This window comes from Callospermophilus lateralis, chromosome 5 (assembly GCF_048772815.1).
Source record: "Callospermophilus lateralis isolate mCalLat2 chromosome 5, mCalLat2.hap1, whole genome shotgun sequence".
NCBI classification, from domain to species: domain Eukaryota; kingdom Metazoa; phylum Chordata; class Mammalia; order Rodentia; family Sciuridae; genus Callospermophilus; species Callospermophilus lateralis.
In genome coordinates this window covers 78,301,338-78,329,208 of record NC_135309.1, presented here as the reverse complement: position 1 = coordinate 78,329,208, position 27,871 = coordinate 78,301,338, and the positions used below count along the sequence as shown (strand labels likewise).

Genomic DNA, 27,871 nt, shown 5'->3' with positions numbered 1-27,871 from the left:
TGTTCTTTTCATGTTTTCTGTTTCCCTTGTTTCCTACAAGAAGCTGATAAGGGTCAAATGGGATCAAAATCATCTCCAAATGTATAATTCTTTTTTTCCCATCAGATATACTTATAGAGTATAAATGTGACTTTAATCATAATTTTATTTCACTGTTCTTCTGTCATTTATTCTAGGAGGTGACTTCCTCTCCTATCTGAGAAAGAAGAAGGATGAACTAAAACTCAAACAGTTGGTGAAATTTTCCCTAGATGCTGCTGCTGGTATGTTATATCTCGAGAGTAAAAACTGTATACACAGGTAAGGAGAATATTTTTTAAAGCACTTCCCACTTTTATTAATAAAATGCTAGAAAACTGATATATTTGCTATGATAAAGCGGTACATTTTTTTCCATAAAGCATGTTTTCTTGGTTTTTATATTCTGTGTGAAAACATTCTTTGCTAGTTGTTGATACAGTTCAGAGAAGCACTTATTTCCCCTCTCACTTGAGGTAAGTACCTAATTAGACAATGATTTATCTCTTAATGAGAATTTTTCTTACGGTAATCATGAATAATAGTGACATAGAATGTACTAAAATTATGTTATAATTATACAATTATAATAATTGCCTTGTGATTTAAAAAATTATTTCATGTGTTGCCTCATTTTTCAAAATCATGGAAAAGCATAGTAGAACAATTCATGACAGTGAGGTGAGTCTGACCAAGAGTAAAAAATTTTAGCATATGAGTTATTTCAAAGGAGATTTTAGAAAACTTTCTAATTATGCATAGTGGTTTGACCTGTTGTTTTATAGATAGTGGTTTGGGTTGCTTGTAGCTGATGGTGTTCTTTACTGCTAAAGGTCAATGTAACTTTAGTTGTTTTGCAGAATTTGTGTCATATCCTAAATATGACTAAGCGTATATATAATTTAAATGAAGTGGGGAATGGTGCAGTTTTTATTCACCAAAACAGTACATTATACTGCATAATACAAGACCTAGGGTTCATTATCAGACCAGGCTGTTGTAGACTTTATCCAAGCTGGTCTCATCATCAAAGTATACTTTCTTTTGAGGTTTCTCATTATTGCAGCCTTTAGCTTGACATTTAGTGAGAGTGTGTGTGTGTGTGTGTGTGTGTGTGTGTGTGTGTATGTAATATATGTAATGACAGCTAAACAAAGTAATCTTCACCTTTGTACATTTATTTGATCTCATTGGATTTTTTTTTTTACTTAATTTTCCCCTAACACTTTGTTTACTATTCATTTTTATTCTGGAATTAAAATTATGAAATATTTTTCAAATATGACTCAACAACTATATTTTACAATATATTTAAAAGATAATACTATTTTTCTAGAAATTAATACAACTAATAATAAGACATTGTCTGTTACTTTCTATGAATATAAACCAAACCACATTATAAGGTTTCTTTTTTTTTTTGGTACTGGTGCTCAACCACTGAGCCACATCCCCAGTACTTTTTTTGTATTTTGTTTAGAGACAGGGTCTTACTGAATTTCTTAGGGCCTTGTTAAGTTGCTGAGGCTGGCTTTGAACCTGAGATCCTCCAGCCTCAGCCTCCTGAGCTGCTGAGGTTACAGGCATGTGCCACCACACCTGGCTTAAGATTTTATTTTTGAAGACTTAAAAAGCTTTTGAGTTTAGATAAGATTTGCATTTTAATTGATTTCATTAGAAATAAACTCTTTTGTTAATATAAAGTATTTTTTCTTTCATAGAAATTTTGCAGTTTTTTTGCTAAGATGTTGAGGTATATTGTATATCAAATATCTCATCACATTCTTTACTGTAGTTATTCATTTTGTCACAAATTTTTTAGACTGTTAGGCCATTTATGACTTTAAGCCATAATACTCAAATTATTGAAATTATTCTGTTAAATTTTCAATTGCCAACAAAATACTTTCTGGTACATGGCAATTGAGGGAATCATTGTTGTAATTTCTTACTACTTGTAGTGATTACTTTCCTCACAAATAGATGAAACTGTTCTTTCTTTCTTTTTAAATCAGAATTGAAACCATTTTCGATTGTAGGTGGCAATTAGTTTTTTAAAGATTTATCCCTGTGTCCAATCATAACAATATTCACTATAGTGTTATTTTCCCATTTTGCTTTTTAACAAGGTTTTTTTCATGCATTCACAAATTTTTGTAAGCCAGTTTTTGCTTGATCACACATCTTAGCAGCTTGTGCACAGTCCTGTGCCATTTATCAGCTGGGAAGGTTTCCCAGTTGAACATCTTGAACCATGTCACTGAGAGCAGGTTTGACGAATAGGTTTCAGTATTAGTGCCAATTTTTAGTGATTGGTAGTGGCTCTCCGTGGTATGTGCTGAGAAAGATTCCAAAATCAGCTACAAAGACTCAATAATCAATTAGTCATATCTGACAGGCATTAACACTCAAGCCCCAAATTTGTCATCCTAGGCACAGAATCTTTTTTCTTATTTTCTTTATTCTTTTAAATGTATTTCTAAAATTTAAAAATGTTTGATTTTTTTTTACTAGCCATAATATACTAATGCTGTAATTTTTTATTATAATTTCCTTTGAATTCTTCTAAACCATCTGCTATCTCATTTTTCTTGTTAATAATGGGTACCAGAAGCATTTTATGTATCTCCAGCTAGTGGTCTTTTGTTCCTTTTCAAACTTATATAAATGCTCTTTTGAATGAATTCACTTTCTTTTCATTTTGGTTTTCTCAACAGTGTATGGCTCTGTATTGAGAAAATGAAGCATTCTTGTGTTGAATTTTTATAGTAGTGAATTCCACTGCAGAACCCTGCTCATATGCACTAACCTGTGGAACTATTTTTCTGGGGGCAGTAGTAATTGCAAAGGGATTTTACTTGCTTTATAGTAAGAAAATATATTCAAGATACATATTTTTCTTTGATATTTTTTGATAATGTAATACTATAGTGAATTAATTTTCTTCTGGAAAAATTTCTAAGAAAGTAGTTAAAAATAAACTAATATAATATAATCCATGATTAAGACTTTAGTTTTTCAGAAAACAAAATGATTAAATCCCATTTTTGACATTGCAGAGTATTAAAATAAGTGCATCTCTATGAATTAAGTTTGTATTCAACAAATCCAACTAGAAATTTAGAATATGCTTTAAATTTTATATTAACTGATAAGTTTTATCCTGTTCCCTGAGTAGAGGTCACTGGAACTCTGTATAAAAATGTTTCTCCACCCCAAATAGTCTTTAACTTTTGAGAACACATTTTCTTTCTTTAGCTTTATTTTATTAACTATTATGAGAAGAATGGAGTGATGTTTTATTATAGAAAAATCAGATGACAGATATAAAATGGAAACAAATTGCACTAAGAAAAGAATGTGAATTTGGAAAATGTTATAATTTCCAGGAGAGTTCTCTTCATATTGTTTTTAACTGTTACTATTTTTATTTATAACTGGAGAATAGCTGGATATTTTGCTAAAGTTTAGGGGTTTTGTAATTTTTTAAAAATTTTTTCTAATACATGACAGTAGAATGCATTCTGACACATCATACATAAATGGAGTATAACTTCTCATTCTTCTGATTGTATGTGATGTAAAGTTACACTGGTCATGTAATCATATATGCACATAGGATAACAAGTCCATTTTATTCTATTATGCCTTAATTTCATTCTTCTTTAAGGTTGAGTAATATTCCATTGTGTATGTACACACCACATTTTCTTTATCCATTCATCTGTTGAAGGGCATCTAGGTGAGTTCAATAGTTTAGCTATTGTGAGTTGAGCTGCTGTAAACATTGATGTGGTCGTGTCACTGCAGTATGTTGATTTTAAGTCCTTTGAGTATAGACTGAGGAGTGAGATAGCTGGGTCAAATGGTGGTTCTATTCCAAGTTTTCTAAGGAATCTCTATACTGCTTTCCAGATTGGTTGCACCAATTTGCAGTCCCACTAGCAATGTAGGAGTGTTCTTTTCTCCCACATCCTCACCAACACTTACTGTTGTTTGTATTCTTAATAGCTGGCATTCTGATTGGAGTGAGATGAAATCTCAGTGTAGTTTTGATTTGCATTTCTCTAATTACTAGAGATGTTGAACATTTCTTCATATACTTGTTGATTGATCATGTTTCTTCTGTGAAGTTCTGTTCAGTTCCTTAGCCTATTTATTGATTGGGTTATTTTTTTGTTAAGTTTTTTGGGTTTTTTAAATATATCTGAGAGATTAATGTTCTATCTAAAGTTTAGTTTTAATCAACTGTGTTTTAAAATAATTATTCTGTAGGCCAATGTGATTTTTTTTTCCTGATTATACTTTGACTATTTGAAATATCCTGATAAGCCTTACGTGTGTGTGTGTGTGTGTGTGTGTGTGTGTGTGTGTGTTAAAATAGCATATTATTGGATTGTTGGATGTCAGTATAATGAATGTGAAACCTAACTAATTTTGAAGTTAGATGGATTCAAGGTTAAATACTAGATTTTAATGATAATGGCATTTTTGTTTTTATTGTGATCAATCCTTCTGTAAGATTTGCTAAAATTTCAGTTTATTTCTAAAAGTTGGTTTTGTGCCATTTTTCACTAATATATTTAAGGAAACTTAAACATTTTACTGCCATATATTAAGAGTTAAAGACCATAAGCTATAGTGCATTTGGAGGAGTATTTCTTACTTTGATGATATTCTGCCACTATCAGTACCAGAAAAGTTACTTCTTCTCGCCCCTCCTGCCCTCAGTGAGGAAGGACAGAGAAGGGTGAGGTAGAATATGATTTTTTTTCTCAATTTTTTATTGATTCCTCTTCACGTTTGATTGCTGTACCACAGTGATGTTTTTGTTGTAGAGTAAGGCAACAACTTTACAAATTAAAGCCTGTCAGACTATATTTATTTTATTAGCAATAATAAGGGTTTGTGTACTTATTGAAAACAATGATATGTCCAGTACAATTTGATCATTCCTAATCTGAAAATCCAAAGTCTGAAATGCTCTAATATCTGAAACATTTTAGCACCAACATGATGCCATGATGGAAAATCCCTACACTATGAAACTATTTTCATACACAAAATTATTGAAAATATTGTATGAAATTTTTTACAGGTTATATGTATGCAGTGTATGTGAAACAAAGTAAATCTTGTGTTTATACTTGGGCCCCCTCCCAAGATATTTTTTGATTAAAGAATCTAAAATCTGAAATATTTTTGGTCTGTAACATTTCAGATAAGGATACTCAATATGGACAGTTCATTGACTCCGTGGCGGGTTGATAACAAGATGAAAATCATGGTGCTGTCCTCAGATAGACATAACAAAAAATAGTAATTCAAAGAGATAATCAATTTTGTGATAACATGTACAAAATTCTTTGGGAGTAATACTGAGAATGTCTAATATGACCTGTTGGTATACGGACACTGGGGAAAATCAGGCAAAACTTTGCAGAGGACACTGAGTCAGACATGATGGATGGACATGTCCTTGAATAGAAGGACAAAGACCATTTCAGGTGAGGAAAAGATGAAAGCAAGTTATAGTGTTTTGCATGAGAGAGCATGACTTAACCAGAGACTTTAAATAATTCAGTATTATCTGGATGAGAATTACAAAGGAGATAACCTGGGCCGTTTAATTTGACTAAGCTGGGGAAAATATACATTCAGATTTTTAAAGAAAGGTGAAATGCTGAAAAAGTAATTCAAATAAAATCCACAAAACCTTGAAAAATATATAATATTGTGAAATATATATGTATAAGACCAATTTTGTTTTAAAATATTATTGAAAAAAAATTTAGAAGTTAAGGAAGTTGATTGCCCAGAAAGGAATAATTTTGCATTTCACTTCTGTGTTCTAGAAGGAGACTGTCTCATCCATTAATTTCTGAAAAAGACTTAAGCCTGTGTACTTTTTACGATAAATGTAAGATATTGCCCCCCCCCTCCTTTTTTGAGACTTTATATTTTAGGCACTAGGAGGCAGGGACACAAAGGAAACATCTCTTTTCTCTCTTCCCCACTGTAATACCTTGGACTTTTATTATTTTTTCTTGCTGTCTTGCTGCTTCATTTCCCTCTTGCTCTGAAATCTTACATTCTTCTACCCCATTTGTAAAGGGATCCCAAATGATATTTGAGTCAATTATAACCTCTGGGTACAGCGTTCATAGCATTTTTTTCCCCAATGAACTCTGAGGATTTTTTTCTGTTTTAAGTGCAGCTGGTCACCTACTATCTGATTTCTTCCTAAGCTTTGAGTATACTGAAGAGGTAATTTGTGTTTCATGCATTTAAATAAGATAAATAGAAAATAAATCAGAAATATAACTAAGTATAAAATATAATATTTTTTATATTTTTGAACCTTTCATCATTTCTGTCCCTCATGATCTATCATATACTCAATAGAAGGTACTTTAAAACCACTTTTAAATAATTGAGGCCAAGAGAGATTAAATGAAGGTCACCTAGATAAACAGTGGCAGCACCACTGCTAGGTCTTAGATGTGCTGATTCCCTTCCTATTTCCTGGAATTTCAATGCCAGTATTTACTCTCATTCAAGTATTAGTACAAGTCAAGTATTCCTTATCTGAAATGCTTGGGTCAGAAGTGATTCAGATTTCAGAGTTTTCACATTTTGAAGTATTTGCATATGTATAATAAAATGCCTTGGAGATAGGCCCCCCATATAAACATGAGATTTACTTATGTTTCTAATATAACTGATACAGAAAGCCTGAAGGTAATTTTACACAGTATTTTTATTATACCTTCACTTTGAGACCCATCCATGAGGTCAGATGTGGGACTTTCTACTTGCAGTGTCATGTTGGAACTCAAAAAGTTTTGATTTTGGACCATTTCAGGTTTTCAATTTTTAGACTGGGCTGCTCAACCTGTAACCCTAATAACTGATGTTTATTGAGAGCTGACTGAGTACCAGACACTAAGTGCTTTAATATAAGACCTGAGAATATAAGCTTTACGAGGGCAACTATTTTTAGTGGTGTTGTTCACAGTGATTCCAAGAGCCTTACTTAAAGGTAAAAGAATGAATTTTCAAAACAAGAGTTATTTTTGTTAAGCTAATTTTACACAGAAGAGTTCATAATAAACATAAGGAAACTTGCAGCTAGGGCATTTGAATATCTTTCCCAAGATCACATTAATATAGAGTAGCAGGTGTGGATTTCAGCACTCTGCTTCTATTCTGGAGCCCACTCCTTCCATGATAAAGGTATCTTTTGGCCAACCAGGAGACTTGGGGCAGAAGGCTAGGTGGTACTTGTTGTGGTGATTCAGCTTATTATGTTCAACATCTGGACTCTTTATGATCATAAGTAAAAACAGAAGAGAATGCCAAGGCCTTTGAAATGTATTTTGGAAAGACATACCAAGGTGTTCTAGTTGTTTCTAATGAATAGTTATTGAAATTCAGTAGTATTGTGTTATTGTAGCTCTATTTAATTAGAGCTTGAAAATTTATTTTTTCCATTTTTTTATACACTGTTGTTTAGTTACCCCCTTCTGCTTTATCTGTTAATTAAAAACACAGGATTAGCATAGAGATGTGATAATCTCAGTTAGTCGACTAAGCATTTATGACTGATTCTTTTGTTCTAACATTTGATTACAATTTTGAATATATTAAGCTGTACTTTTATTTTTAGCTTCTAAACCAATTTTACTACACTGCAGAGAAGACTGCTCAGTAATTTTAAATGTATCAAAAATATATGGTCTTTCTCTAGTTTAACCTTTTTTTCTAGTGCAGTTTGCTATTTGTTAATTCAGTGCAGTTATCACACAAGAGATCATAAGAATATCTTTGTAAAAATTATTTCCCCATTTACTTTATTCAGTGTATGAATTTCCCACAAGTAGTTTTACTAATTAAAGTTTTCCCCAAAAGTCACATATGTGTCTGAAGGAATGAAAAGGAGGCCTTCTTTTACATTAGAATCAATTACCATGTTGGCTTGGGTTAATATACCAGAGCATCTAATTGCTTCCTTAGAAAACAAAAATGGGGTAAAGTGTCAGAGGACAGATGAGTTTTGATGTGGTTATTGGAGGGAAAAAGGCAGTGAATATAAGACTCTGTTTAGGAATTCACGGCAGTACAGTGAACAGGCAAAGTCCTTTAGAATGAGAGGACAGGAAAAGCGTGAATAGGAGCACTTCAAAGCAATATCGTGGTCTCATTAAGGCTAGCCTTTTCTTATGTTAGCAGAAATGACAGGCAGGAAAATTGGCTGGCACCTCATTATTTCTGACTTTTATTCAGTCAGTTACTTTAAATCCAAAATGTATTTCCTGTATCAACAAGTATTCTTTTACATTAAACAATTACAAATAGGCGAGAGTTATTATTTTTCTCCTAAGGCATATTTGATTAAGAAACAGAAGTACTTAAGCTAAATTAACAAATATTTAAGGGATAAAAAATGGTTATTTCATAGAACTCAAGGACAGAGTTCAAGGAGTCCCTGAAACTTTCCTAAGAACTGGGAGGCAGTGAGGGACCAAGGCAGCGTCTTTGTCTTTCAATTGGACATTTATTAGTATTTCTGTCTTGCTGCTTCAATTTCTTCTTGCTCTAAACACTACATCCCTCTGCACCATTTGCAAAGAGATCCCAAATGACATTTGAGTCAATATGACAACCTGCTAGACGCAGCATGAATTCGAAGGCATTAAAACTAATTAGCCCTCAAGTTCAAATTTCAAATTATTGACGGAAAGACTTGGTGGGCCTACTTTACATTAAGCATCTATCCTTGTTGTCATCTAAAACACAGCTTGGCAGAGAAAAGTAAGCAGAGTCACTATTTACAAAGACCTGGAGGAGCTGATCTCTGTGTGTTAGGGGTAGTTCTCAAAGGATGAGACATGTACTAAGAAGGCTTTCCAAAAAATGGCTGTTTCACATTAATTGAATGTCCACTGTTTGCCGATTGCATTCATGATCTCATTTAATTCTATCTAATGAGGTTGTAATGTTTATCACCATTTCACAATAGAACATATTGAGCCACAAATAAATAACTTGTCCAGTGCCACACAGCTAGTGAGAGGAAGTCAAGACTATTCAATATTGATGGCAAGGCCTAGGAAACAAAGCAAAAACAGACTATGTGTTAAGATATGTTTGCCAGTTTCGTTTCTTTTTTTGAAGTGTGATCTGTATGAATCTCTCTTACGAAGTAAAAAAATCACTTAAGAAATGCTGATTCAGAGGCCTTGTTGTAGGGTCTTATCCTCTCATTTTCCTTGGATAACTCATTCCCACAGAGTTTTCATGGTGTAGGCACTGCACTTGGTCCACACAGTCTTCTTGAATCTTAGTGTGTACCAAGTTCATACAACAAGCGGGAGACCAAGGTCAGAACAGTGCTGTCAGGTTCATGATTACCCTGGAGATGTGATTGACCACTGGTTGAATTAAGGTACTCAAGTCAAACCTATTTTCTAATCAGTCTCAGTTAAATGAGAATCCTGACCCATCAGAACATTCATGATATAGATCCTTTCTCCTTCTAGCTTGTAAATTGTTTCCTACTCTCTGGCATCCCAAGCAGAATTGGAACAATCAACGTAAGGAACTAGAGAACTCTAGCCTATGCTGTTTGCTAGGCATTGACTCATCTCATTTGTTTAAAGAATTACTGAGAATTTTTGCCCCATTGTAGTTTTTAAATTATTATTCTTTATTTTATGGAACACAGTAGCACTGTGAAAAGACCTTTTCCCATTTCCCTTTTAAAAGTGTCTATGTGTCAGTCTAGACTGTCTCCCTCTACATGTCAACTCTAATTATCCACTAGGCCCAGTTTGCAGAACAATTTAGCAGCTTTAGTTCTGGGATTAAGAACACATATTTAGAAATGGAATGCTTTGTGTGAATCTGGTTCTACCCTATATTGGCTGTGTAACTGTGGCCCCTCCCTTCACACCCCCTCTATATACCCTACAATCTTCATCCCATTTTTTTTTTATCCAACTCCTTGTGTCCATCTGACTTAACTATAGTTCAGTTTACAATTTTAGACAATGGTGTGAAAGTAGTGTGCATTCAGTAGAAACTACATTTTGACTTCTGATCTTTTCCTGAGAGAGCAATATGTAGTAAGATACTCTTGATCTGTACCTCCAGTGAGGGTAATCAACCTATACATTATGCTCCATTTTGCTAAGCTGTTATAGTCAATGGATTAGGTACATTAAATGCATTTTTTATTTGTAGTACTTTTCATTCACAATAGATTTATTGGTGCCCAACCCCATCATAAGTCAATGAGTATATACATGGACTATGTATATGAAATACTGACTGACTTTATTTCACCTGTCTCTCCCAACTAAAATGGAAGTGCCATAAAGATACTGACTTCATTTTGTTCATGACTCTCTTTCTCAATACTGAGAATACCAACATCTAGGAAAGGAGTATGTCAACACTCTGCATGAGGAAATATCTATAGCATTTTAAGGGGACCACAACTTATCAAGAAGAGACCACACAGGTCTATATAATTTTAAATTATGTTGTTATCTAGTTATCCAGGAACAGAAAAACTTTCCTGAAAAGGATGAGTACAGAAAGAAAGTGAAAATACAGTCTATCTCTGTTCATTTCACCATGGCCTCCAGAGTTTCTAACGATGATGCCATCTACACAGGATGGGGCCTTGTCAAATCCAAGAAATTTGCTATATGTTAGTGGAGCTTACAGCACCATTATGAGGGAGCACTTACAAATTTATATAGTTTTCTTGAATGTAAAGTTTTAGACGTAGGGTTCTAGTGTTTTAAAAACTAAAATCAGTGTCAACAAAGCCATATCCTCACTTTGGGGAAAAAGCTAAATTAAAAGTCTGGGAGTCTCTAGGCTGTTTCTCTCTAGCATACTTTTCCATAGTGTGCTGCCTTACTTTCATTGTCCTTTTAGCTAAATGTTACCAAAACTAATTATGTTTAAAATGAGCACTCTTCTGTATACATTGACTATGAATGAAACAAAGTTTTGCCCTCATAGAACTGATAAAAATGAAGGAAAGTGGAGAAGGAATGCATTTACAAAAACAGCAAATACATTACAAACAAACACACATAAGATGGAGGATAGTCAAATAAGAGGGGAATGGGATAGTGGAGATGGGCACTATTTTATGTCTAGTGTTACAGCCAAAAGAGATAAAGGGATGAGCCAGGTAAAAATCAGAAGAGCTTCCTCTACTCAAGTGTGGCAAATGCAAAAAGGCCCCAGGCCAGGAGCATCCTAGCTGTGTCCAAAGTACACCATCAAGGATTAGAAAATGAGGTTCTTTGTTAAGTAGTCTGATCATGAAGCTTTGCAAGCCATTGAAAGGGCTATGGCTTTTAGTCTGCATTAGATGGGGGCATTGAGGCCTGACTTAATCTGTCACAGGTTTTTGTAGGATTAATTCAAATATTTTTAAAAATTTTTCAGAATAAGAGTGTAAGTACAGAGCAAGACAACCAGTTCTTAGACTGTCGCACTAGTCTAAAAGGAGAGGATGAGAATTGAAGCAGATGGTCGTGGTAGAAACAATGAGAAGGGTCCCATTCTAGATGTGTGTAGAAGGTAGAGCCATCAGGATTTGTTGATGTAGATAGTATGTAAGGAAAACGAGTGAAGGATGACTTCATATTCTCACAGAGACTTCAAAATAAATGGTCTTCCTATATTTTTCTAGTTCATTTATTTTTTGTAATTCTAATAATTCTACCATTACTACTGAAAACTGTCATAAATCAGATGGAAAAAAAAGCATTACTTGTAACTTCCTTTTTACCGGGAGTCTGCTCTACTCTGAGTACTGTCCTAGAGCTGGTTTTGAAACCATGAGCAAGATGGACAGTAACACTGCTGGCATTTTACTTTACAACACTAACTCTATAATGCTTGTAATGAAAGAAGTGGTAGATTGTGACCTTGAAATGAATGACACTCAGGGTCTCATCTGCAATATGTTTGCATTCAACTGGGCATGTGTTTCCCAAATAAGTTATAGATCTTTAAGTATACTTTTAAAATACTGTATGATTCACAGATCCATTGATTTAGGGATGTAAGTAAAATTAAATCTACCAACAATTTATGGAGGGTCATATTTTTCTGATGGGGTGGTTTTATGACTTGTAGATGAGCATAGTTAATATTTACCAATGAGTAACACATACTGTAGTGTTGTTGATTTATAATGCCAACAAATCATGCCTAATCCTTGAAGAATTAGTGTTATCTGAAGAACTAACATTTACATACTGTTGTGTTCAAGTACTGTGCAAAAGTCTTCTAAAGTAAGATCATGAGCTATAAAGTAAAATGACTTCTAATTTAATAAATATTCTTCTATAAAATTTCTTAGAATAGTTAGTGAAGTACTGAGACTGGACTGGAGGGAGGTATTGACTGGGAAGTTGGTATAAAAACATCTTCCTGTTCACTGGCTTCTGCAGATGGATAATAGAGAAAACTGAAAGAGGACTGGGTTTGTTTGGGCAGGGGCATTAAATTCAAGTTTTAACTTGGGGCAGATTGAACTGAAGTAGGTGTAAAATATTTTTGAAGCTTTTGAGTAGGCAAGTGAGTATTGATCTAGAAATAAAGGGAAATGTCCAACTTAGATAAGGATGGAAGAAAAATGAATGAATAAATGGATGAGTGAATCAGCAAAACTTTGAATTGATCAATAAATAAATGAAATATTTGAAGACAAGAAAAGTACATGGAAGAATAATCAGTAAAATATATTTCTAAACATACATATATACAGATAGATAGATAGATGTGTGTGTGTGTGTGTGTGTTTGAAAATTCAGTTAATTTTTTTCCTCTAGATTTTTAAAGATAAGGCAGGTTCAAATATAAATATTTTGACTTATGATGGTGGTACCATTTATCCAAAATTAACTCTGGGGTAATGTTTATTTAACTTGTTGACATAAATAATCTCTCTGATGGTTCAGTGCTTCCTTTAAAATTTTAGTGCATATCAACATTGGTATCTTTATGGTCCCCAAAATGGTAGTGACAACTGGAAAACAAAAAAAGAAAACTACTTTCACTGAATTCAGAAATTTCTCTAATTCTGTCCAAATAAACTATAGTTGGGGGTGGGGATTATAAAAACTCCATTCATAGAAATCTATTTTGGAAGTTTTTCTTGGGTAGAAAATCAGAAAAGTAACTGATTTTTCTTCCTCAAGAATCTTGCTATTATAATTAATATAATTCCCAGTAATATTTGAAATAACATAACAGTGAAATATGTAAACAGAATACAGCTTGCTATTGTTCTCCAACAACTCAGATTTAACAATGGCAATGTCTCATTATTTGTCCAGATCTCAAGGAATGAGTATTAAAGTAAAGGAGACATTTTTCTAGTTTTTCTATGACAAAAAAAAACTTATTTATGTATAGCTTTATTCAGATAAAATTGAAATACAATAAAATGCCATGTATTAAATATACAATTTGATCAGCTTTGAAATGTTTTGACACAAATGTAACCAATATAATATAAAAAGCATTTTCATTACTTTTTTCTAATTTGAAATCATGCAGACTGTGCTTCCTGCATCATTTATTACATTAGAAATCAATCACCTTATGATATATAGAACCCACCCCTACATCACAACTACTTCAAAATTAAACAGCACACTTATAAATATCTCACAGATCAAAGAAGAAAGCACAAGAAATTAAAAAGTGCTTTGAACTAAGTGATAATAAAAACTTACAATACCAATCTCTGGGATGAAACAGCACTCCGATGAACACTTATAACTTAAAGTATTATATCAGAAAGAAGATAGTTTGGCAATCAAATTATTTTTAAATTAGGTAGTAGGAAAGAAAAAATAAGAGTAGGAGTAGAAATATGTGAAATAGAAATGAATTAATATTGCTTAAAATTCATAAAGCCTAACAAATCTAATAAAACAAGAACACAAAAATTAATATCAATAGAAAGGGAGCTATCAAAACCCTATAGATGCTAAAAATATATTAAGGTAATATTACAATTCTATGGGAACATATGTGATAGTTTACATAACATGATCTATTTCAAGAGGGTTCCATGTACTGGTGAAAGTAGTGTAGTCAGTCATTGATGAATGAAATGATCTATAAGTGTCTGTTAAGTCTAAATTATCAATTATATTTTTTAGTTTTATAGCTTCTTTATTTAGTTTTTGTTTGGAGGATCTGTGCAGTGGTCTGCCTGTTAAAGTCACCCAGTATTATTGTGTTGGAGTCTATTTGGTTCTTGAAATTGAGAAGGGTTTGTTTGTATGAAGATGCTCCATTGTTTGGGTTATAAATATTTACTATTGTTATGTCTTGTTGATGTTTAGTTCCATTAAGCAGTATAAAATGGCCCTCTTTATCCTTCTGATTAATTTTGGCTTGAAGTTTACTTTTATAATATGAGGATAGAAATGTCTGCTTGTTTATATCATCCATATGGATGATATGTTTTTCCTCATTCTTCTACCTTCAGTCTCTAGATGTCTTTGCCTATGAGGTAAGTCTCTTGAACACAGAATGTTGTTGGGTCTTGTTTTATAATCCAATCTGACCCTCTCTGGTTTTTTTTTTATTGATGAGATTAGGCCATTTATATTCAATTTATTGCGGAATTATCTTTATTCCCTGTTATTTTGATTTATTTTTGGTTTTTACTCTGAATTAATTTGTTCTTGATTGACTGTTCTTCTAATATAGTTCCTCTTTGATGGTTTTCACTTCTATTTTTCATTTCTTTTTCATGAAATATTTTATTGAGAATGTTTTGCAGTTGCTTTCTTTTAACTTTTGTTTATCATGGAATGTTTTTATTTCAGTGTCAATTTCAAAGATTAATTTTTCTGGGTATAGTATTTTTGGCTGGTATCCATTTTCTCTCAGTGCTTAGTATATAAGACCTCCTAGCTTTGAGGGTCTGAGTTGAGATACCAGCTGAGATCCTGATTGGATTCCCTGTAAATGTAACCTGTTATTTTTCTCTGATTGCCTTTAAAATTCAATCCTTATTCTGTAAATTAAGCATCTTCATAATAATATGCCTTGGTGCAAGTCTGTTGTAATTTTGTATATTTGAGGTCCTATAAGCCTCCTGTATCTGATTTTCCATTTCATTCTTTGTTTGGGAAGTTTTTTTATATTGTTTCATTGAAAAGACTGTACATTCTTTTGGTTTGTGTCTCCGAGCCTTCATCTATCCTGAAAAATCTTAAATTTGGTCTTTGGAGTTTATCTCATGTTTCATGGAAGTTCTGTTCATGGTCTCTTAACATCTTTTCTCCACAATCAACTTTATTTTCAAGATTGTATGTTTTGTCTACATTGCCTAAAACTGTTTTCCAAGTGATCTAATTTTAATTTTTTACTTGTTTTAATTGGTTATACATGACAATAGAATGCATTTATGCACTTTGATATATCATACATAGATGGGATATAATTTCTCATGTTTCTGAGTGTACATGTTGCAAATCATATTGATTGTGCAGTCATATATATACATAAAGTAATAATGTCTGTTTCATTCTATTATCTTTCCTAATCCCACATCCCCTCCTCTCCCTTCCCATCATTTCCCTCGACCTAATCTAAGGTAACACTATTCTTCTCTAGTATCCCCTGCCTTATTGTGAATTTGTATCCACATATTAGAGAAAACATTCAGCCTTTGGCTTATTTCTCTTAGCATGATATTCTCCAACTGCATCCATTTACTGGCAAATGCCATAATGTCACTCTTCTTTAAAGCTAAGTAATATTCTATTGAGTATATATACCACATTTTCTTTATCCATTCATCTATTGAACACCTAGGTTGTTTTTGTAGTTTAGCTCTTGTGAATTGATCTGCTATAAACACTGATGTGGCTGCATTACTGTAGTATGCTGATTTTAAGTCCTTTGGGTATGAACCGAGGAGTAGGATAGCTGGGTCAAATGGTGGTTCCATTTAATGCTTTCCACTGAATTTTTAATGTGGCTTATTGGTTGCTTAATTTTGAGGATTTCTACTTGTCTTTTTTTCCCCCAGAATCTCTTATCTCTTTATTGAAATGATCTTTCACTTCCTGTATTTTCTCTGATTTCTCTCCTTATGTCATCCTTTACCTTGCAGATCAGTTTGACTATGTACATTCTAAATTCCTTCTCTGTCATTTCTTCCATTGAGTTGGCATTGGATTCTGTTATTGAGGTATCTTGGTCTGTTTGGGGTGATTTGTTCTTCTGTTTTTTTCTTGTTATTGGTGTGTCTACCCATCTAGCAGTCAGGATCTGAGATAGTAGAGTTTCTACCCTGTGGAATATAGTGTCCCTGAAGGTTTCCAGTATCCTATCATTTAGGGGAAGACAAATAATAACAACCAATGCAAACAATATACAGCATTAAACCAAATAGTTCCTGCTGTCACATCTACAATGCTAATTGTCACAATAAACAGAAATTATATGATCAGTTATTGTCCATTGTAAAAACAGTTAAGTTTACAAAAGGGTTTACAATTTTGAATGGTGGACTGGTTATAAGAGAGGAGAAGGGAAGCTAGAAATAAAAGATTAAAGGAAGAGTGAGAGAACAATAGAGAATGTTTTTTAGCAGAGGAAAAACAAAATCAAGGGAAACAGATAAGTGAGAAAAAATATAAAGTAAAATTTTGAAAAAATAAAAGAATATAAAACAAAACAAACATACCAAATATCTAGCCCTCAAAAATACTGATCCATGAAAAATAACTGGCTTCAGAAATGCTAGAAATGATGGGGAAAAAAACAGAAATGTGAATATGTATAGATGTCCATGAACCATTAAGGTCACAATCAGAACAGAAAAGAAAAAAAAAATCTTGATGAAAAGTTAAAGAACTGTGTCTGCTAGAGTTCAAAAGATTTTCAGCTTTTCTTTTCAGCAGCGTTAGATGGCGGTGCTAGGGTGAGAGATAATCTCATAGGCAGAACTCCTGGAGTAGGGGGTTAGTGTTAGTCTTAGGTAGGCTCCAGGTTCTTTGCTGAATGCCAATTGGTCTGAGACTTTAAATCGGCACACTTCCAGGGCCTAGCAATCGCTGGTTCACTCTGGAAGACTGTACCTCAGGGATCTCCCCTGGGTTCCACTTGTGATTGAGGAGCCAGTTCTTAATCCACTATGTCACTTGCAGAACCTACATTTTCTGGTCTCAAACTACAGTTCAGTCTACAAACTCAAACTTTCCATCCCCCACCCTTTCAAATTCCCAGCCAGATGTGACTCTCCCAGAGCTAGTCCTGGAAGTAGCCAGGTTGGGGGGTGGGAGAAGAGCCAGATGGGTTTCCATGACCAGTAGTTCCCTATGTAAACCTCTCTTCACATTTGATTTTTTCATGGTCACTTAGGCACACTGCATGTCATGCAATGTGGGTTTGCAAATACAGAACTGTATTTCAGGTCAAACTTCAGTTTGCCAAGAATCATGTCTCTCAAGTGTTGGCTCCTGCACTGTGGCTGCAAAATGGATACTTCCTCTGTCCTCTGCACACAGACTGGAGAAATGGTGACTTCTTTCCCACACAAGGATATTGTGCAGTATGCCTTTCAGTTTAGTCAGGCAGTGTCTTTGATCTGTAACCTCTTTGTACCAGACAAGCCTCAGCCCTCCTAAAAAGGCAAGTTCCTTTAATTCCCTTGTGCCTTCACTTTGCTCACAGAGGGACTGGTCTGACTGGTGCCTCCAGCAGCAGCTGTGACACAGGGAATTCCTTCCTTACTATATCCAATTTTCTGAGTCCCACATCTGCTTTGAATGTACAGTTCAAATTCCAGTAAAGTACCCCTAAACACATACACACACACACACACACACACACACTCTCTCTCTCTCTCTCTCTCTCTCTCTCTCTCTCTCTCTCTCTCTCTCTCTCTCTTTTTTTGTTCACCCACCTTACTGAGAAGCTGCCTGTCTGCTTTCTTGGTTTCATACCACAGAGCAGTCAGAAAAGCAACCTTCTCTGTTCTGCCATCTTGAACCCCCCCCCCATTACAAAAAAAGTTTAAAGGCCAAAATCACACACACACACACACACACACACACACACACACACACACACACAAATCTTAATATCCAAAGACTTTTTCCAACCCCCATCTTGTAAGAGGATCGATGATACCTACCTTTTAGTCAGTGGTTGTAAGGTCAAATTAAGAGACTTAAAGGCCTTTGAGAAAACTAATAGGAAGTTCAGATTATAATAACTTTTAATTGTTATCTAGTTGTAGAGAAAGAGAGCATTGGATAGCAAGGCATATTAGAATATGGAAAGAAAGTAAAGACTGAAGAAGAAATAAACGGTCTACACAAGGTGCTAGTAAAAATCAGTATTTGGATAGGATTAAAGCAGAGGGACATCATATCAAGAATGCGGTCTCTATATATCCACTGCAGAGGCATACCTTGTTGACCATAGTGGAGCTGAGGTCAATCTTGCTATGGCAACCAATGATGACCAACTTTGTGAGCCTTTCCTGGCCTTTGCTCCCCAGTAGGTACAGGGAGAGATCACTCTGCACAGAGCTTTTTGGATGCATAGTTTTCACTCTTATATTTCCATTTGTAGGACTTTATTTACTTAGAAGACAAAATTACAATGGTCAGAAATTCTACCTGATTTTTTTGCACCTGCTGATTTTTCTTATGAGAAGAGAAAGAAATTAGCTTTTTTCCAATCTTTATTAAATTTCCATTTTAGCTTAATTGAACTCATCTTGTGAAACATTTGACTATTGCTTTAAAAGGATTTCTGGCAGAGTAGAAGTGTCCCTGTAATTCTCAGTAGTGCATGTTCTTATTTCCTATTTATTGTATTTCTGTATCCTCCTGAGAAGAGCAAACGGCTGTTTTCTGACCTGATGGATCAGATACATTGACCCTCTCAGTTAAATAAAACCTTCCACATTTTCATAGATATCCATAATCATTTGATTCATCTGTTCATCTTTCCTTAGTCATCTGTCTGTCCTATAGTCTTTGACAATGCAAAATCAGTCATGATCTAAAATCCCCTAGATTTTGAAAAGAGATCTTCACATCATGTTTAACCACACGAACAGAGTTTAATAAGTTATACTTAATGTATAATATTTCAAAATATACTCTACTGTCACATATATAAAAACAAATAAAATACACATGCGTGTGCGCGCGCACACACACACACACACACACACACTCACTCTAATAGATTCCCCTCACTACTGAATCTAGAACTAGCTTGGTAAGATGCCAGAATATACAGTGCATCTTCATAATCAATTGCAGAGTCTAATATGAGAGGAACTTAGAGGTCTTTGCTGGAGTGAGAACTAGTTTTCTCCTGCTCACCTAGATTTGTCCTAGATTTGAGAATATGAGGAGTTCTCAAGTAGGAAATGATACAGAAAAGGTGTGGATTATAAATGCCTACTTAAATATTTTTTTCTCCTTAACACTAAGAAGCAGGGGAATAGAAAGTGTTTTAGTCAGATTTTCACTGCTGTGACCAGAAGACCTGATAAGAAAATTTTAGAGGGGAAAAAGTTTATTTGGGAGCTCATGGTTTCAGAGGTTCAGACGACAGATGACTGACTCCATAGCGCTGGGCCCAAGGTGAGGTAGAACACCATGGTAAGAGGCTAAAGCAGAGGAAAGCAGCTCAGTACAGAGAGAGACTAAGCTCTGTTAATAAAATTTATACCCCAAATGACCCAGCTCTTCCAAGCAATACTCTCCCTGCCAGTTATCACCCGGTTAATCCATTCAAGTGGATTAATGCACTGATTAGGTTAAGGGTCTCATAACCCAGTCATTTTACCTCTAAACTTTCTTGCATTATGTCACACAAACTTTGGGAGATAACCCATATCTAAACCATAACAATTAACATAGGATGTTTGAGAAACCTTTTTTATATTATGAAACAAAAACATCTGAGAACTATTTCAAACAGTATATATTGAAGAAATTATCTTTTCAACTCTTGGGGCAACACATATATGCTTAAATATTTTATTTGAAACGCTCAGCTACTGAGTTCTTTTGAAGGTGTTTAAATATTGTTGCTTCATATGTACATGCATATATACACAAGCTTAGAACCTCTTGAAGGGTGGAAACATTTTATTTTGAAATCCTATCCCCATTGCGTAGCACAGTGCTGGCACATAGTACAACTATATAATTATGCATTAAGAAAAGTAGATATTGATTAAATGTTGAGGAATCTTAGTTTTTCATAATACAAATTGTGCTTGACCTTTACAAAGGGTTACTTTTTGATAATGATATATGGTAAGAAAAGTAAATTTTCCTAATATGCTCCAAAGAATATATATTTGAAATATGATCTAATGTTACACTCTTTCATATGCAAGAGACAGACCATGTGAATAGGAATAGATAACAAAATACAATATCAGAGAGAAAAATATCAGGAACTATTAGAATGGCTTTTTTAAGTTAATATTGGCCTTGTGCTTTCAAAATGAATGTGGTAGTGATGGGCAGTACTAAAATGACATTCTTTCTAAGTTTTGTCCACACAATGATTTGTATATAGTCAGTGATGGATGCTGATTTCTTACCCACTGCATTAATGTCCCTCCCTCTAATATAAGAAGACATGACATAAGATTAATTCATTCCACTCATAAGCTACATCTTTGGTAACTCACTATAAATGCAAATGGTGATCATGACATACAAAGAACTAAGGTTAATATTAAGTTCTTTCTTTTAAGGTTCCCAATACCTCTCAATGATTGGTTTTTGCATATAGCACTTCTCAATTATATAACACTGCAAATATTTGAGTAGACAGAAGTAAACATTGATAGGATAGTATTTAATAAAGACAATAAGGTAAATTTTACTTTTTTCCTCATTTTTATATACTAATATAAAATTATTTTTAAGATATCTATAATTATGCAGGATTTTAAGGATAATTGATGAAGTAGACAAAAATAGATGAACCCTCACTCTAGAAGTTTTTTCTTCAGGGCCAACTATTAGACATTTTAGGCTTTCTAGGTCATATGGTCTCCATCATAGCCACTTAACTCTGCCATTGTAGAGCAATGAAACTGCCATTAAAAACCTTTAAATAATGGAACATGGTTATGTTCCAGTAAAACTTTATTTACCAGAAAATAAAGTGGGCCAGCTTTGGCTTGTGGGCAATGTTTTGCTGGCCATGTTTTTCTCTAACTGAAGACATAAAACTAAATTTTTTGAAAGAGAACTAAAACATTAAAAAGTCCCTATTCTCCACCTTTATATCACTATTTTTCCTTGAGACCATGATCAAATCCTACTCCCCTGCCACCAATTTCCCCTCCTTCCCTGTTATCTATATTTTATCTTCTGTATTAGTCAGCTTTCTGTTATTATAGCAAAACATCTGAGCTAATTAACTTATAAAGAGTAAAGTTTTATTTTGGCTCACAGTTAGATGTTTCAGTTCACTATTGATTGGTGCCTTCGTTTTTAAGCCTGTGGCAAAGCAATGCATTATGATGGGAAGTGCATGGTAGAGCAAAGCTGCTCACCTCTTTGCTGCTGGAAGGACAAGGATGGGGGTCCCCAAAATTTCCTTTAAGGGCATGCCCCCCAAAACCTAAACTCTCCCTTTAGCCCTACCTCTTACAGGTTCAACCACTTCTGAGTAGTTCCACACTTGGGACCAAGCCTTTACCATATGAGTCTTCAGGAGACATTTCAAATCCAAACTACAGACCCTAAATGAACATCTTACTTCTGCATTACACTGTTAGCTATTTGAGTGTACAGATTGTTTTCTTCCTCTCTCCCTCTTTTACTCCATCTCTTCTTTCTTCCATCCCTCCCCTATTCTTTCTCAAGTCTCAGTAGACAAACCAGGAGATATTTGTTGCTAATCATGAGTTTGCTTTAATGCTTAACTATCATAAGAGATGTTGCAGAATTAAGTTTTTTTCAGGCCCTAACGAACGTAGGGGTCATTAAATGATTATCATTGCTAATGAAGATCTTAAAAGGTTTTTTTTCTAACATTTATTGTGAAAAATTTTAAGCACAAAATACCATGGAGGCAAAATATTTTAAAAGCTTAAAAGACAGACATGGAAAAGAAATGAAAAATAAAGATTATTTAATTGGTAGAACCAACATGATTTATTGATAATTTGGCTATGGTAGGTGAAGATAACTTCGAAGTTTCTCAGATCCTATTTTAAATAAGATGTTTTTCAGTAATACCACTATACCTATTAACCGTCCGAAGTAGTTATAAGTGGAAAAGGGCTTGCATGAGTGTAACAAAGTAAGTGGCATATTAGCAAATTATCACTTCATCTATGAGATTTTTGAGATTAGATATAATAGTTTTCTTAGGTTATTCAACTTAAAATTATCAAAATAGTTCATTATTTTTAGATATTTATATCAGGAAGCTTCAAGTTAGTATTCTACCAGACAGATTTTGTGGGGTTCCCTCCTCCACAGGAAATGCCTTTTTGCGGGGAGTGGGCAGAGCTGAATTTTTAGCTTCCGTTGATTTTTTTCATGGTTTGTGATATTTTTATTCTTATTTTTGTGGTTAGATGCTTTTTAAGGTGTATAAACATACGTTACAAAAGTATTAACAAATCTTCCTTCTTATCCCCCTCCTTCCTTTCGAAAGCTCATGTTGGTCAATTTTGTGCTTAGCATACTCTTGGTTTTGATAGAAAATTTTATAATGGATTAAAAAAAACTCTTCGGGAGAATTTTCATATAAACACAGACAGGAGATATATTTGTTCAACCAGAGTATAACATGAAAAATTATGAGAAACCAAAGAGAGGTTTCGATGGGGAAACATAACTTTCAACAGATCAAATTAAAGAGCAAGCTGTTGTCTGTGGGGCCTATGCTCCCTTGAGTTACCTCAGCCTAGGTGTAACAGTGTCCTGAAGAGGTCGCCACACTTCCAGAAATGCTGACCCTACACTAGGGAGATGGAAACCTATGAAATTATTTTTGCTAAGAGAGAGATGTTGACAAGAAACGTAATGCTACTGATTCCAGATATCAGTTATAATGGAATTATTTATCTATAGCATTGATTCAAATGGCTTGACTGCTTCTGTTGCCTCATGGATTTTCTCCTTTCCCTTTTGAAGAAAATATACTGTCAGATGATCAAAAACAAAATAACCATGTCTATAGATTGCTTTCCTTCCATTTGGAAGTATAATTTGACAGTGTGTTTGTCATCCAAAATGTTAAGAAATGAATCAGTCGTCTAGTTCTAAAACATACCTGATGAATTAAACCAAATCTGCATCAAGTTACTTGTTTAAAAAGTTGCTATTTCATCTTATTCTGAGAAACAAATGGATATTTACATTCTCCTGCACTGATGTCCATGATTGTAGGCTGTCACCATATATCAAGATAATTATTACTGAAGCAGCCTGTCTTCTTTCACATAAAACACTTGAATTGCATTTTGCCTTTGGGATGTCACTCTTTGTAAATAAAGAAAAACATATAGTTTGAGTGGAGATGAATGGCATTTTTAAGCATAATGTTATTTTCTGCTTCTTGTATGAAAAATGATTTAGCAGTTCAGAGTCAGGACTAAAGTGAAATGAATTTTAAAAAATCTGTATGTGATTATACTCTTTTTAAAAAAAGACCAGTGAACAAAAGATGAATGGAATCTCTGTTTATGGTAAAAGAGTATGGTACTCTCTGTCATAAATGTCAGCACTCTTGGAAGGGAACCTACGGTGAGACAATTTAACTTTCATTTCATCTTTCCTGTGGGATTAATTTTTACCTTTATTTTAAAGAACTTTTTTGACATAACTGATTCTTCCTCAGTTGCAGCATAACTCCATTATGCTTATATTGTTACAATTCAGAAAAGTCCCCCCCCCCCAGGATTACATTCTAGAATGTAGCATTTTATGCTCATTACCATTTTATGCTCATTACCATTAAATATTGAGTCCATTTCTAAATAGTAAATGAGATTGCGCATAATTCCATGGGTTAGATTGTGTATAATTCTGTGTGTCAAAAATGTCTTTATCTCACAAAATAATATATTTGTAACCCTGTATAAAATATAAAGCTCTTGGAAACTATATGGACATTGTGGTATATATCTACCATTTTATAGTAAACCCATGTCATTCTTACATAAAACGAGGTTCCTGGGAATACCATTTTAAATGCCAAAAGTTTTTTTATATATATATAGTTAGCTGTATATTATTCTATTGTGTTCCTTAAATTATGAAGTTTGATAATAGATCTACCTCATAGTCATCTTCTTATGAAAAATCCCTTACTAAATATCTACCAAATGTTTATTAATAAATGGCATAATGTAAATAATAATGTATGAATTGTGAACTGTACCAATAAATATTACTTTAATTATATAGGATCAGACCTAGAAAGTAAATGATTAAAATAAAAATAGAAAATCATAGTATTATGAACTCTTTTGGGGACATATATTTATTCTAATATGCCCAACTAGACTGACATAATTCTTATACTTACTAGTATTATATTCACATTGGCTTTTCAAACTAAAAGTAATCATTTGACTCAAATTTAATTCTAAGACCAGTGCCCTAGATGAATTTACATTTTCATAACTGCTCCTTTTAGCTAGAGAATATTTTAGCCTGTTTATTAAACATCTTAGTCCATATCTGGTTATACTTGTGAGCTTATGTTAGCATTAATAAGGCAAGAAACATTTAAAGGATAAAAAACCCTAGGTGCCTGGCAGTTTCCTTTACCCATGTTGGCATACTCCATTTGAAGGGTTTGAGAATCGAAATGCAGTGGGAAATTGTTGTCAATGTTTTTCTGTTCAGAGGCTTGTGCTTAGGTCAGTGGCTCATAACAAGAATTAATACCTTTTGCACTGGTGAGATGGGAGAATTTTTTTTTTCTTTAAACCCCTGTGTAAATTTCTCCAGATCACTTTGTGAGTCGTCCTCCTTTCTTGTGTCCTCAGGCATCTGCTGTTCTTTGAAACCTAACACCTCTTTTTTTTTTTTTTTTGGTCTATTTTACTCTACTGTTCTTCCTATCCCCCCTCCCCTCCCTTCTTTCCACCCAATCTAATGTGCCACACTTCTTTTTTTTTTTTTTTTCACATCAACATACATGTAATCTGTATAACGATGAGGGTCTCCTTCCATCTTCTGTGCAATTCCCATTCTCCCTCCCTTTCCCTCCCACCTCTTTCCTATCTAGAGGTAATTTTCTTCTCATGCTCTTCCTCCCTACCCCATTTTGAGTCACCCCACTTACATCAGAGAAGACATTCAGCATTTGTTTTTTAGGGATTGGCTAACTTCACTCAGCATAATCTGCTCTAATGCCATCCATTTCCCTGTAAATGCCTCACACATCAGATAGAACGCTCATCTCTAGGATATACAAAGAACTCAAAAAGTTAAACAACAAAAATACAAATAACCCAATCAACAAATGGGCCAAGGACCTGAACAGACACTTCTCAGAAGAGGATGTACAATCAATCAACAAATACACGAAAAAATGCTCACCATCTCTAACACCTCTTAATGACAGATGTTCTTGTCCATTATTAGGAAAAAAACATTTAATGGTTTTCTTTGCTCTCTTTGGTGGACAGCAGCCTTAACTGCAGTCTCAAAACTGAGTCTGAACCCATTACTTAAGGCCTTAAAGGATAAGAGCATTTAATAGGAAATATAAGGTTAGAAATATAAGTGTTCCTTGTAAGATAGAAGTTGATGCAAAGTAGAGAAAATCTTAAAGCAACTAATTTTTTTTTTCTTTCACTGAACTTGTCTCAACATCCTAACATCCCAGGAATTAAAGATTGATAATTGTATCTGTACTTTCCATATATATATATATATATATATATATATATATATATATATATATATATATATATATATCTGAACTCTTTACCTAATATAGTGGATTCAAATGTATTGTTAGTCATTTTTTGAATAATTATATAACCACAAAATAATAATCACTGAAAATTGTACAGTAAGCATTTTATCTGCTTATATAAATTATTTTATGTACGTAAGTTTACTAAATTTTCCTTAGAGGTGCATTATATTGAGTAAAGTCATTGTTTCCTCCTCCTGCACTTAGATTTATATTTATTTGTTTGTTTTACCAGTGATTAAACCCAGGGGTGCTTAACCACCGAGCCATATCCCCAACCCTTTTTTAAAAAATATTTTATTAGAGACAGGGTCTTGCCAAGTTGCTTAGGGCTTCGCTAAGTTGTTAAAGCTGGGTTTGAATTCAGCTATCGTCCTGCCCCAGCCTCCAGAATCGCTGGGATTACAGGCATGCACCACCATGCCAGCTGCATTTAGATATTTTTAATAACATAACCTCAGACAATTTCCTCCTCACCTCAAAACTTGGCCTATAAAATCAAGATAATAATAGCACTTATAGAATATTGGTGACAATTAAACAAATGTGGTTAGCATAGTACCTAGAACATTTTAATCCCTCCATAAATGTGAGTAGTAGTAGTAGTAGTTGTTGTTGTTGTTGGTGGTGGTGGTGGTGGTGGTAGTTCTGAAATGTTAAAATAACCGAAGTTTGTATTTTTCCCCCATTTCATTTACTTCTCCTAAAAATCTGATACTCCCAAGTGTTTTATACTGCACATCACTTCACGAAAGACTGTTACTTGAGAGGTGGGAATGTTAGAGTGAAAGCATTTTCAAGTCTTTTGTTCTTTGTTCCTAAACTGGAAATTCTTTTTGGCATTCCCTGACTCCATGAGGACTCCTTGTTCTCCTGACTTGTCAGAAAGGATAAAACAGTGATGACTGTTACAGCTACATGCAGGGATGGCTCATTCATTTCTTAATGCTTATACCTTATCTATCCAGCTATTTTTTCTTTTCCAATGCAGCCAGTAATTGCCTCAGTTCTACAAACTATACTTTTGGTCAGACTCCTTGATCTTTATTAGATTCTCTTTGGATAACTTGTAGTTATGTGCTTGGAAATAATTGTAGTTGTTGTCTCTAAAATACATAAAAATATCTTTATACAATTATATTGTGGTCTGGGGTAGCTGCCTAAACCCAAGGGCACTTACTGTCTTCTTCCCTTGCACCTGTTCATCTAGTTGCCTGTGCACCATTTTATGTGTGCATGGAGATGAGAACCCCACAGTTTCCATGCTCAGTGATCTTTAAGGAGTGTAGCTTTTCTTTCTTTTGGAAGGGCTGGAACAACAGGAGCAATAATCCCTGACTCTTACTTTCTTCTTACTTATTCTTATCCATTATATACAGAGCCACTATACATGAGTTGCTTTGAAGAAAGGGAATCTTGGATCTTGATTTGGGGGCCATTCCCATTAAAACCCAAGTGTAGATACCAGGACATTTTTGCAAATTATATTTATTGGTAATTTTCCAGTCTCTATAAAGGTATTGATTAATGAATAAAAATGTATTACCTGTATCCTCTCTCACAAGTGTGAACTTAACAGTGAACAAAGACAAATCTTTTTAGACCTTCTCTCCTTTCTTTCATTTAGCAAAAACTTTTTGAACTGTTTATTTTGTGACCAGCATTGTACTGAGATGTACTGGCTGTATGTCTCCTTATCATGACATAGCTTGTAATCAGAGGAGGCAGGTTTAAAGCAGCCAAGGAAACAAATAAGCATTCATTAATTATGACAAAGAATGTAATGGAAGCAAGCAAGATGCAGTGATGACAATAAATTGTTTGAAGTGGGCCAGGGAAAGCT

The 27,871-nt window shown here is 34.0% G+C and overlaps 1 protein-coding gene across 4 annotated transcripts in view; it reads left to right on the top strand.

Annotated features, from left to right (window-relative positions):
* The window catches only part of Fer (FER tyrosine kinase), a 413,495-nt gene that overhangs the window by 314,244 nt on the left and 71,380 nt on the right, over positions 1-27,871 (top strand). For all 4 annotated transcript variants that reach the window (XM_076856939.2, XM_076856936.2, XM_076856937.2 and 1 more), the window contains one exon: positions 177-300. In XM_076856939.2, the coding sequence (XP_076713054.1) occupies positions 177-300 (124 nt within the window). The remainder of the gene's footprint in view (positions 1-176; positions 301-27,871) is intronic.